At 42.0% G+C, this 14,006-nt stretch overlaps 1 protein-coding gene across 5 annotated transcripts in view; it reads right to left on the minus strand.

The window, feature by feature from the left end:
* The window catches only part of LOC122539947 (acid-sensing ion channel 2-like), a 1,330,135-nt gene that overhangs the window by 107,427 nt on the left and 1,208,702 nt on the right, over window positions 1–14,006 (minus strand). For 4 of the 5 annotated variants that reach the window (XM_043675161.1, XM_043675163.1, XM_043675159.1 and 1 more), the window contains one exon: window positions 6,067–6,194. In XM_043675161.1, coding sequence (XP_043531096.1) covers window positions 6,067–6,194 — 128 coding nt within the window. The remainder of the gene's footprint in view (window positions 1–6,066; window positions 6,195–14,006) is intronic. The other variant, XM_043675160.1, reaches the window with a different exon arrangement.

A 14,006-nucleotide genomic window follows, 5' to 3' on the forward strand; every position in this document is an offset into this window, starting at 1 on the left:
CCCCCCCCCCCCCCTCCTCTAGCTTATCTCTCCATGTTTCAGGCTCTCTGCCTTTATTCCTGATGGAGGGCTTTTGCCCGAAACGTCGATTTTGCCTGTCCTCGGATGCTGCCTGAATTGCTGTGCTCTTCCAGCACCACTGATCCAGAATCTGGTTTCCAGCATCTGCAGTCATTGTTTTTACCTCGTTGATTTTAACCCTACTGCGAATCCTCTTGCAAGGATGCCTGCCTTGAAGAAGTTTTCCTCTTCTCTCTACAAGAATCTCAGGGAGTCTCTCTCTCATTGCAACTCCCAGGTCATTTCCTCAGACTCTATGCCACTCTCTCCCCACCCCTACCCTCCTCTAGCTTATCTCTCCATGCTTCAGGCTCTCTGCCTTTATTCCTGATGAAGGGCTTTTGCCCGAAACGTCGATTTTGCCTGTCCTCGGATGCTGCCTGAATTGCTGTGCTCTTCCAGCACCACTAATCCACTTCCAAAACTATGCCCATTCCTCCACTCATCCTTCTGCCTTACAAGATTAAACCTACCCCCATTACACTGTTTACTCTCAGCTAGGAGATGAGCTCCATTTCGGCTCAAGTGAAGCCCATCTCTTCTGAACAGTTTTCTCCTTTCGCAAAAGTGACCCCCATGTCCCAAAAATCTAAGCCTCTCCTCTTTATACCACCTCTTAAGCTACACATTTACCTCCCTGATCTGCCTTTTCCTAAATGTTGAAGTTTGTGTCACAGGTAGCATTTCTCTGATTATTGCCCTGGAGGTCCTATGTTTCAATCTACTCCCTATCTCCTGGAACTAATCCTGAAACTCCACCATGCTAGCTCTGCCTTTGCCATTGGCTCCCATATGAATCATAATGAATGATTGTTCACCCTCCCTTTCCAGGAGTGTATCCAGTTGTTCCATTTTGGTCTGAACCCTTCCAGGGAAGACACAGACCACATGGGATTCACAATCTCATCTGCAAACTAGACGGTTAATCCCTCGAGCTACTGAGTCACCCACTACTACTGCCTTTCTAATCTGCTGATCTGCCTCTCCCCCTTTTCCTAGTGAAGCCTCAGATATCATAGTTGTGTGGTTTTCCCTTGAGTCATCTACTCCTGACTCAGTCATGTTGCTCACTATATGGGCATCTAAAATTTCAGCTTCAGGATGCCTTGGGTTTCCTGGCCCTGTTGTCTCCATTCCTTTCGATGAATGGTTTCCCACTCTCCTGCTATCCCTACACTCCTCCTTGTCTGCCTATCATGATGGGAGTGACCACTCTCTGGAACAACTGTTCCAGAAACCTGTTTCCATCTTGCATGGTGCATATTGAAGAGAGTCACTGCTCCAAATCAGCCATTTTTAAACTGCTACCCTCTGGCACGCAGGCAAGACTGCCCTGAATGTCTTGTGAATCCAAAACCTCCCATTTTTTACATGCCACACATGTCACCAGCTTTCCTAAAGTTCCTGCCACTTTTATTGGTCAAGCTGATGCACACTGCTGATGCTCTGCTGTTTCTAAGCCACAACCAAATTTTCGAACAACTGCCTCTCCCTCTTTTTCTCCTTCAGTGAGGAGGGAGGGAAACACAACAGTAATGCAATGTTTGGGGCTTCTCCATTCTTTGGCACTGGGTAATCCACTCAGTTGCTCGGGTCCCAGGGAGGTGTTTAACCCAAAAGAGAACAAGTGAAGATTCCTTTTGCACTTAGAGGAACAGAGGCCTTAGAAGAAATAATACATCATTCCGCCTTTCTGTTCAGTCATTCTGTAAGAACATGGTTCATCTGCTTGTAGGCTTAACTCCACTTTCCTGTCCATTTTTATAACCCTTGACTCCTTTATCGATCAAAAATATATCAAATTCTATGTTGGATAAACTCAGTAACCCAATCTCTGTTGCTTTATGTTGACAATTCCACAGCCTAACAATCTGTTAGCTTCAAAGCAACTCTTTATCTCAGTCTTAAAAGGCAGAACTTTTATTTTTAAATGGTGTCCCCTAGTTAGCGTTGGTTAACACTGCTACAAGGACCTGGGTTTGATTCCAGCCGTGGGGTGTCTATCACTGTGGAGTTTGCATGTTCTCCCCATGTCTGTTTGGGTTTCCTTTGGGTGCTCTGGTTTCCTCCAAAGATGTGGACTGGCCGTGCTAAATTGCCAGCTATACAGACTAGGTCGATTAACCATCGTAAATGGGGGCTTATGGGGATAGGGTAGGAGTCTGGGTCTGGGCGGGAGGGTCAATGCAGACTTGATGGGCTGAATAGCCTCTTTCTGCACTGTTTGGATTCTATGGATTCTTTTGTTCAAGTCCCCCCAACTCTTGATATTTAGCCTACAAAGTCTTCTCAGGATCATATTTTTTCAATAAGATCTTCTAAACTCCAACAGGCCAAAGGCTCAATGGACCTGAAACATTAACTCTGATTCTCTCTCCACAGATGCTGCCAAACCTGCTGAGTTTCTTCAGCAATTTCTGCTTTTGTTCCAATAGGCTTTCTTCATAAGTTAAGCCCTTTATCCCAACAATTAGTCAAATAAACCTTCGCTGAAATTCTCCTGATATAATTATATCCTTTATTAAAACAATGTTTTTAAAAAAACTTGTTAAATAAGTAAGTGAAACTGATGCCTTATACTCTAGGAATGAAGATTTGCCCAATCTTACATTCTGCAAGGAACAGACATGTCTTAAAGAGGAAGGGCAGGAAAAAATGTTTTCATGGGAACTTACAGAATAAGGGCACAGCAGTACTGTATTATAAACAGAAAGGTTGTAAGGTTGTTATGTTTTGTGATTGCCTCTTTAATTAGGACAAAATGAAGGAATGAGAGATGTCATGTGACCTTTTAAAATTCTGTCTGACAACCAGGTTTGGTTATTGATGTTGAGAGGGAGCTCAGGTTTTCTGACTGGGAAGAAGGTGTGAGTTATTTATACTTGCAAGAAATCACCAGACCTTCTCTGCTGATGGTGGATTGATTTTCTCTGTGCCTAGGCCCCAGGGAGGGGTTTGAATGTCAGGTTTTGTAAATGGTTGTACTTTTACCAGTCTATTCAATTCCAGGGCTTAATGACTTTGGGAGTCTAGAGGATAGGTAATTAACATAACGCTCACATCATTCATGTTGTATGGAGGTAGGCTTTGAAAGGGTAGGAGTCCACAACAAACCATTGTGGGACAGAGTTTGAATGTTTTCCTAAAATATCATGGAAGGTAAGTCAGTCTGCAAGCATTTGGAAAAGAGAGAGAGAGAGAGAGAGAGGAGCCAGTTTCTGATGTTCTTCAGCATGCAGAATGTGGATAGGAATCCACATTCTCAGACTGAATAGAATGCATTTGTGAGTTTTTAAATGAGGCTGGAAGATTTGCCTAGCATTGGTGAGGTGGGTGGAATCTCTGGGGTAAGCCTGACCTTGAAAATAACTTTGAGATTTGCAGCTACACACCTGGGAAGAGAAAGAGCAAAGTATTGAGAATAGTTTAGGATGGTCCCCTCGAGAATGAAGTGTCCACTTCAGAGCCAGCATAAGATATAATTGTGGAGGGAGATTTTCTAAATAAGAACTGAAAAAAAACTGCAGGTGTTGTAAATCAGAAACACCAAGAGAGATTGCTGGAAAAGCTCAGCAGGTCTGGCAGCATCTATGGAGAGAAATTGGAGTTAATGTTTCGGATCCGGTGACCCTTCCTCAGAACCGTTTTGAGTAAGGATCACCAAACCTGAAATGTTAAATCTGATTTCTCTCCACAGATGTTGTCAGACATGCTAAGCTTTTCCAGTAATTTCTACTTTTATTTGATGGAGATTTTCTGTTGGTTTAAAGATTAATCAGGTTACTTGCTTTCTCATGTTTAAATGATGTTATACACTAAATAGTGTTTTAAAAACTTGCAATTTCAAACATTTGAAGATATTTAACTTACTTGTACTTCCAGAAATTTATTACACTTTCAACAGACATTTGATAACAATTTGGATTTCAAAGGATGTTCAGAAAGATATAAAGTTAAAAATCACACACCAGGTTATAGTCCAACAGGTTTAATTGGAAACACACTAGTTTTCGGAGCTACCACCTGATGAAGGAGCGTCGCTCCGAAAGCTAGTGTGCTTCCAATTAAACCTGCTGGACTATAATCTGGTGTTGTTTGATTTTTAACTTTGTACACCCCAGTCCAACACCGACATCTCCAAATCAGAAAGATATAGTGCTCAACAATATATGTAAAATGCTTTAACATGGTCCTTTTATAAATGAGGAATAAGATGTTGGACTGAAAGCTGAAGCATATTTGCCTTTCACATGTATTTGTCTGAGAATCATGTAGCTTAATGCTAAGGACGCATCCCTCTGGTAAGCTGATGATAAGATCTGTTTGCACTAGGAAATGGCATGATAATAGACTTCCTGAGCTTGCCTCTGTTTTAAAGAACTTTGCAAGTAATCCACAGTTGCAGGCAAATTCTTTAAATAATCAGTAATTTCAATTAATAGTGTAATTATTAATTCATTACTTCAACAGGTGGTGGCTCTTAATTGCTATTTCTCTCTTCAATTACTGGTGATATTGTGAGAGGGTATTGAAATCATGGTCACGTTACTGGACTAGTAATTCAAGTTAATGCTCTGGGAGCCTGGGTTCAATCCCATCACAGCAGCTAGCCAAATTTAAATTTGATTAACAAATATGAAATACAAAACTACCTGAGCGGAATGCGGAAAGCAGGTCAGAGGGTCTGCTCCTTGGCTGGGACAGGCTGGCCAGTAACAGGTCCAGGCAGAGGGCAGTGGAGGGGGTTGTTATGGCCGATTGCCTGCCCTGCTTCCACGGTTACGGTTGGGCCCAGCTGTCCCTGGAGAAGGAGCACGCGGTGTCTACCAACGCCCTCAAGGTTTTCAGGGAGGAATGGCACTGCGGGGTGTGGAGTGCTTTATTTCCCCCTCCAATTCTATTTTGATTTAATCTCTACCCCCACTTCACTTTTTCTGATCATGTAGGCATTGCCCTGGAAGAGAAGGGCACTGCTTGTCACTGGCCACTCGGGTGTTTTAGTTTTCCTGGTGGTAGAAAATGAATAAAGCACTTTAAAAAAAAAAGGTCCGGTTTCCTCCCAAAATCCAAAGATGTGCAGGTCAGGTGAATTGGCTATGCTAAATTGCCAAGTCAGGGGTAAATATAGGTTAGGGGAATGGGTCTGGATGGGTTACTCTTCAGAGGGTCGGTATGACATGTTGGGCCGAAGGGCCTGTTTCCATCCTGTAGGGAATCCAATCTATTTCTGAAATGATAGCTATAATAATGATCGTTGATTATTGTGAAAACCCATCTAATCCACTACTGTTCTTGACAGGAGAAAATCCGCCACCCTTACCTGGCCTGGTCTACATGTGACTCCAAACCCCTAATGACATAGTTGACTCTTAAATGCTGCTCAGGAAAACTAGAGAAGGCAACAAATGCTGGCCTTACCAGTAATACCCATGTTCCATAAAAGAATAAATGAAAGAGAATTATGAGTTCTTTATAACATGGCCATAGTCAAACTTGTTTGCAATTGCATAAGTATTTCAGTGAATAGAACCAAGCATGCTATATTAGGGAATGTTGAGCATTTAAACATTTAGTGCCATTATCCAGATTATAGTATTTCAAATATTCTCTGCATATATAATGGCAATTCTACTTGATGTCCCTCTGTGTAAAGCCATCGGCTGCTAAAATACAGGAATAAAATGACTGACTTGTATTGATGAGCTGCTGGTCTTGGCTGTGTTGTGAAAAACACCCAAGCAGATATCACAATGGAGACAAATCAGACTGACAGTGTAGCCCTGGGCATGCCTCTACCTTGCAGCATGAATGTCAGAGGTTGGAGCACATATCTTGCAATTCTCAACTACAATGTGGTGTGTTACATGGGGATGTCTACAATAGGAGAATGAAATAAAGAAGTGAAGGGAAAAGAAAATCTTTCTTTGAGAACATGTACAACCGAAGGTGAAATGCTCAGAGGGCGAAATGCAAGAGCCGACGTGAATATCAGAGCAAATACAGTACCCGTTGTTCTTGAGTGGAAACAAATGTTTGGAATCCTGGCGCGACTCCAAATCCCAGCTCATGTACAAATGGTGGCTCAGACTGAGTGTGCAGCTGTACACGTATCCCAGCTTCAAATGTGGTGTCTTCTGAAAGAGAGAGAGGAAACAATTGAACATTGTCAACAATCAAAGAAAACCTGTCAAAATAGGGTCTCACACCAGACAGCAGTGAATCCACAAAGGTTTTCATTCAGTGGTTAATGGGACCCAGCCTCTCCACAACAATTCTGCCAATATTAACAAAGATATTTCTTGCTATGCATCTCAGAACACAAGTACATATGCAGCTTAAAGAGAGAGGTTTAGACAATTGACAGGAGGAGGTGGCTCAATGCGAATCTGCATCTTCAATGATACAGGGACCAAACGTTAGATAAAGCTGATGTAGTTGTTAATTTCATTTGCTGTAAGTGCCAACTTAGTGATGAATCTCAGCCTCCGCTAGCTGCCAACCTTCAACTAATTCAATTCACTCCTTGATATCAAGAAATTGCTGAAAAGCTCAAAGATCAAGATAACATCCCAGCTATAGCACTGAAGGACTGTGCTCTCGAACAGGCTGCGCCTCTAACCAAGCAGTTCCAGTACAGCTGCAACATTAGCACTTACCCAACAAAATGGAAAATGGAACTATTTATGTTCCAGTTAGGCAGTAGTGTGGGGGTAAAAGAAAAAGCATAGGAGTAAGAAAAAAAAACAAAAAAAAAAGGAATGTCAGACATTCTGTTCACTCTAAGAGCTGACTCTGAGGGAGCCAGATCAAAGTCAAAGACCACTCCACGTGGTGTAACTATGAAAAGTGTTTACTAGCTGAATCCAATTGGACTTCAAACAGGCACTACAACTGGCTTTGCCATTGGAACATGTGGCAAGTGGAACACGAGTTCCAGGGTATTCTGATGGAAGTGGATATCCTCGCCAGTCTGACTGAGCTTGGGAAAAACCAATTGAGTGAAGGCAATTATACAGCCTCACTCAGAGCATATCCTGAACAGAGGATTTATATGCAAGCCGACAGGAGGGAGCTGTCCTTCATGAAGCTAATGCATATGTGCAATTGCAGTTAGATGACAAATCTCAGAAGTATGCTCTTTTAATACCTGTAAGAGTTTGTATCAAGATATGAGACTGCCATTTGGGATACTACCAGCCTGTGCAATGTTTCTGCAGACAATGGAAAACATTTTACAAGGTCTACTCCAGATCACCATTTATCTAGATGACGTACTAATAAATGGAATGACCAATAAGAAGCACTTAGAGAACTTGGACATAGTTCTTAGATGTTTCTCCGAGGTGGTCGTACACCTAAGAAGGGAAAATTATGTGTTCCAGGCACCCAAATGACCTACTTGAGCTATGGAGATGACAAGACTGGTCTACACCCATCAGAAGATAAAGTGAGGGCAATCAAAAGTGACCTGGCTCCCAGGTTTGTAACAGAGCTTTGATCTTTCCTGGGCTGGTGAACTATTATGGAAATAACAGGCCATTGTTTACCAGCACCAAAATTGAGTATTTCCTAAAGTTGAATGCTATTCATCACATAAAGACAGCTCTATACCATCCATCATCCAATGGTCTGGCAGAAACAGCAGTCCAAACTTTGAAGGCAGGCTTAAAGAAACAGTCTACAGCTTCACTCGATACGAAACTGTCCCAGTTGCTATTTAATTATAGAACTATACCTCATGCAACTACAGGGATAGCTCTGGCAGAGTTGGTAATGGGGAGAAGATTCTGCACCAGGTTAAATCTGATCTTCTCCAACCTGAAACAGCATTATGAATGCCAGTGCCAGACACAAGACCTCTGCCTTTATTCCTGATGAAGGGCTTTTGCCCGAAACGTCAATTTGGCTGAAGCTCCTCGGATGCTGCCTGAACTGCTGTGCTCTTCCAGCACCATTGATCCAGAATCTGTAGGTGAGACAGACAGTTTACCTCAAGAAGTGAAGTTTGGTGACTAGGACCCATGAGAATGAGCCTGCATGGGTAAGAGGCACAGTCGGCGTGAGGTCAGGTCCCATAACATATAAAGTTCAGATTAGTACAACCCATATGGACCATATGAAAGCTGCAACCTCACAAACGCTGCAAGACCAAAACGTACCTGTTTCCTCTACAGCTTTTCCAACTATTCTGGTACCCATGTGGTCTCCCTTTCCAACAGGCAGTGGAATCTGAGATGGACATGGCAGATATTGCCAATTCGATGCCTTTGCCACCTGAAGAAGAGAATCACTTTCTTCCGAAATGGTCTGGGCACAAGAGGTGAACTACCATGTGTTCGGAACCATGGGATAAAGTTGGAGGAACCTAATCCAGTGCTAAAATGCCCAAGGAGGAGCAACAATAAAAGAATTGGCCTATGTCCTCGGACCCAGAGATGGAGAGATGCAGTGATTCTAGCCAGGTCAGCAAGGTGGACCTCAGAATATGAGTTCCCTGATTGGGGCTGTTAATGTGGTTCCATCAGGGAGACCTGCCTGACAGATATAAGCAGGTGTGTCAGACATCCTGTTCACTTTGAGAGTTGGCTATGAGAGAGCTGGAACAGCGTCAAGGATTCTCCATGTGTAAATAAAGGGAGACTTGATGATGGCGCCACTGTGGAGTTATTTCACTTACTTAACTAAAACCTACTCTCAATATTCAGTTTGAGTCCCATCGAGTCCATTTTACACCAGACATTAGTGCAGCCTTTGACAAACCTTTTGTCAAAACTGCTGAATTCCATAGCCACAAGAAGCAAACACTGGACAACATCACTGCATGAAAGTGGCAAATAACTGTCAACGTAGATTATCTAACAAATTGGCATTCAAAGGCATTACTGTGACTGAGTTTGTCATCATCAACATCTTCAGAATGGTATTGACCAGAAAGGTAATTAAATATTGTGGTTATAAAGGTAGATCAGAGGCTGGATCCTTTGCTGCAGGTATCCCATCATTAATACTTCAAAGCTTTTCCATCATTTACAAAATACAAGTCAAGAAGCTCAACATCCTGCAGGACAAAGCAGCCTACTTTACCGTTTAGCTCTCTACCACTGATGCATAGTGGTCGCAATATGTATCATAAACAGGATGCACTGCGGCAAATTGTCAAGGTTCCTTTGACAGCACCTTCCAAACCCTCCACATGTACCATCAGGAAGGGCAAATGCAGTAGATTTTTGAGAACACTGCTACCTTCACATTACCCATTGAGTGATACACTAGCTCCATATATTAGGCTGTCAGTTCAAGTTGAAACTTCCACACTCTTAATTTGTCAAAAAGAAATGTTTACAATTAGTGCGTCAACGTCTTTCTAAATCAGCTTGTTTCTGTTTTCACAAGTTCTCAATACTCAATATTTGTTTGGATCTTTGATTCAATTTCTTACAAAATCTGTTTCACAACATAGTAATTTATCATTGAAAAAGATGTCTCTACTTATTGGCTTCTTCATTACCAATCTCTGTTCAGAGAAGCAGTTTGGGAAAGTGCATTTTCTCAGGTACTCACAGAAAGCACGAGGCATACAATGCTATTGTCACACCTGAGCTGAGATTCTCAGAAACCTTTGATTGATTGTAAATGCTATGAAGAACATACAAAGCTTCATGATATGGTTTATCCACATATTTGGAGTTACTCAACTGCACTGAATAATGTAGCATGTTTAATGGCCTATTTATTTTATAGCAACATCACAAGTAATGCTCTGCAATACTGCCTCTGGGTGCCGTTGTTATGCTCCATTCATATTACAGGGAAAACTTTGCAACAGCTGGAACAATATTACACACAAAACAAGAATTTTAAACCATGAATCATATAATTGTATTGAAGAACTGTACAGTCTTGATGGACACAATAAGAGCACAGAAATAAGTGAGAAATAAAGCTGATTGATTAGCTATTGCTGAGTCGCACAGCCTGTTACTAAATGGGAAAGAAAAAGATGTTCCCGCATTCTGACTGCAATGTGTCTATTCACACTGAAGGTGGCTCTGTTGCTGGGGGTACTTATAAGAAAACATTTTTTCCAAAGGATTTTATAAAGGATTCATTGAACAAAGCAAATATGTAGATATCTTAAGTGCTCTGTGTAGTACAGATTTTTAACCTGCAACTTATTTTGCTATAGGTTCTCAGCTAGCTGTAAATTCTACTGGCTTCTGGTAAAGGACCATGAATAAAACTTCATGGCTGAGAAATTGGGTCACATAAAGCCTATTTCTCAGGCACCATGCAGCTATATCAGAGTTACAGTTCACTGAGCATGTGCTCCCCAATCCAGGAATGTGTCACTTGTATATCAGACCCTGACATGTCCAGGGAAGCAAATAAGCATGAAACATCAGAAGACACTTTGTGGGATTTTGCATGAATCAGAGGGACATATATCAATGTCACATAATTGATCAAAGGTTTGGAATATGGGAATCATTACACCAAGGAGAGAATAAAATAGACTGACCACGTTCTATAAAATATTGGACACCAGGTCATAAGACCAATGGGTTTATTTGAAAACGCTAGCTTTCAAAGCGCTGCTCCTTCATTAGATGTTAGTGAGAAAGGAAGATCTTAGACACAGAATTTATAAGGAAGAGATCAAAGGGTCATACAACTCATGCAAATGAATTGAACACACATAAGATGGCGCTCAAATCTTCAATCAGTTAGAATGGAGGTGCAGGTTTCAATTATTAATCAATTGAAATGTCGCCATGCTCAATGATGGGAGAGCCCAGCATATTATTGCAAAAGACAAGGTTGAAACAGTTGCAAGTTCTTCAGCCAGAATGGCCGAGTGGATGATCCATTTCAGCCTGCTCCTGGGGTCCCCAGCATCACAGATGCCAGTCTTCAGCCAAATCAATTCAATCAATGTGCTATCATGAAATGCCAAAAACTAAAGGATAACGTAAAGGTTAAAGGGCCTGACAACATACTGGCAACAGTACTGAAGACTTGTGCTCCTGAACTAGCCACATTCCTAGCAAAGCTGTTCCAGTACAGTTACAATACTGACATCTACTCAGCAATGTGGAAAATTGTCAAAGTACATACTATCTATAAAAAGCAGGCAAATCCAATGGTTTTGCTATATGAGCAGGTGAGAAACTTAGGATTGTACAGTGAGTAACTCATCTCTTGTCTTCCTAAATCTGCTCAATAATTTCAAGATTCAAGTCAGGGTTGTGATGGAATATTCCCCATTTTACATGGACAAATGTAGTTTCAACAAACTTCAGCAAGCTTGACACCATCCAGGACAAAGCAGCTCACTACAATTGACATGCCAGCCACTGTCTTCATCATTCAATCCCTTCACCACCAGCATATCCTGAGAGTAGTGTGTACCATCCATATACACCTATAGTGACTCACCGAGGCTCCCTTGGCACTACCTGCTAAATACACAATATCTATAACTTAGGAGGACAAGGGTGGCAGATCCAGAGGAACATCACGAGCTGCGATTTTCTTTCCAAGCCACATACCATTCTCATGTGGAAATATATGACCAACTCTTCACTGCCACTTGGTGAAATTCCTGGAACTTGTTTTCTAACAACACTGTGTGTGTATTTTTACACCCTATCGACTTAAGTCTTCCAAGACTCATAGAATCATAGAATCCCTACAGCAGGCCATTTGGCCCATTGAGTTCACATCAACCCTTCCAGGAGCATCTCACCCAGACCCAACCCTCTACTGTACCTCCCACACTCTTTCTGTAACCCTGCATTTCCCATGGCCAATCCACCTAACCTTGACATCTTGGGACTGGGGAGGAAACCAGAGCATCGAGAAGAAGCCCATGCAAACACGGGGAGAGTGTGCAAACTCTGACAGTCGTCCAAGGGTGGAATCGAACTGAGCTCCCTGGTGCTATCAGGCAGTAGCGCTAACCACTAAGCTACCATGCCACCCAAAGTAGCACCTTTTTCAGGGATGAGCAATAAATGCTGACCTAGCTTGTGAAACCCACAACCCATAACCATTTAAAACTAAAGTATTCAAAATCATAAAATGTTGGGGCAGACTAAACAGGGACAAAATGTTCCCATTTGTGAAAGCTTCAAGATTGTGAGGATACATATCTAAAGTAATTAGTAAAGGAAGCATAAGCAAAGGGGAGATTGAAAGTTTTCATGCGATGGGTGGAATGTACTGCCTGAGAGTGTGGTGGATGTAGGTCCAATCCAACCATTCAAAAGGGAATTAGGTAATTATTTGAAAAGGAATGATGTGCAGGGCTATGTGGAGAAAGCAAAAAAAATGGCATGAGGTGGGATGCTCATTTGGACAGATGGCAGAAAACTACTGGCCTCTTTCAGCAGTGAGACAATTTGGAAACACCATACCAATTTGGGTAGTCGCATCTTCGATCCAGAATTGCTGCAGTTTTCTGATGTTGTATGTTGAAAAGATTCTCTGTGGAATCTTACAGTTTTCTAAAACTTGAGGTTCTGTTGCCATTTCCAGTACAGCTCTGAATGAAATTAACCTCTTCTATACTGGTAGCCACACTTCAGGGGAATTCAATGCTATATATAAATCGGAGGTGGTCAGCTGGACCTCAGTTGGTGGCACTGAAAGCTATGGACTCAAGATTGGCTCCAAGAAGTGAATGCAAATGTCAAACTGAAAGTCCAGTGGTGCACTATGGAAACGCCCATTGCGTCATATCTCAGATGGGGCATTAAATCCATGCAAAAGGCAAAACAATGTAAATATTGCAAAAGTGGAATAAAAGCAAAAACATGCTGGAAATACTCAGCAGGTCAGGCAATATCTGGAGAGACCAGAATTGATAGGTGGAACCTTGTGCTGTATCAGCACTCACACATGCAAATCAGGTAATGGTGAGGCTGGTGAGGGTCTAGGAGGTTTCAGCATTCACACACACGTGGATCAGGCAATGGTGAGGCTGGTGATGGTACAGAAGGTATCAGCCCAGTCCTGAAGAAGGGTTACACCCAAAATGTTGACTTCTCCACCTCCTGATGCTGCCTGGCCTGCTGTGTTCTTCCAGCCTTCTGCTTGTCTACTCCAAGTGACAGGTAGCTAGCACAAACTGACCCGATGTGTATGCTGAATGGTGACAGATTTGCCTGAGGCTGAGTTAATCCTAGGCTCATGGTATGAGGTCTTTAATTGGACCTTAACTGGTCACTTAAGGACCTCAATTAGTGATAGGACAGGAATTAATTCTGGTGGAGGCAGGAAAGTGACAGTACCCAGGTAGGCCACATCCACCTTTTAAGTTCACTGCTAGTGAAAGCACTAAGGTTGAGATGATTCTCCACCAAGACAGATACAGTCTGACTTGCAAGGTGTTTCCAATAATGGTCATGTTAAAGCAAAGCCTTGTCTACTCTTACAGGTTGATGAAGAAGCTCCCACAGAACAACGCTGAAGAAAGACAACTGAGTTATTTGGTCTTCTGCTCAATATTTATTTTTCAGCCAAATCACCAGATTATCTGGTCAATATCACAATTCAAGGTTCTGGGAGTTCACTGTGCAAGAATTGTGTGCCCTGTTTCTTGGGTAATTATCCACATTACACAATAATTACATGTTTTAAAAAGGAGTATTTCCAGCATGTTTTTGCTTTTATTCCACTTTTGCAATATTTACATTGTTTTGCCTTTTGCATGGATTTAATGCCCCATCTGAGATATGACGCAATGGGCATTTCCAGCTTTTGGGAGTTGTATAGTGAAAGGCACTATATACATTTGTTAGGAAGATGTGTTATTTGAAATGTTAACTTAGGTTATTACTGTTTGGAGCTATATCTCTCTTGTACATTATGGAACATCAAAGTATGAGAGTTGAAAGCTCACTGGAGGGTTTTGCTATTACAAGCGTGAGGCTCCTACCGGGACA

Source organism: Chiloscyllium plagiosum, chromosome 33, assembly GCF_004010195.1.
Source record: "Chiloscyllium plagiosum isolate BGI_BamShark_2017 chromosome 33, ASM401019v2, whole genome shotgun sequence".
NCBI lineage: Eukaryota > Metazoa > Chordata > Chondrichthyes > Orectolobiformes > Hemiscylliidae > Chiloscyllium > Chiloscyllium plagiosum.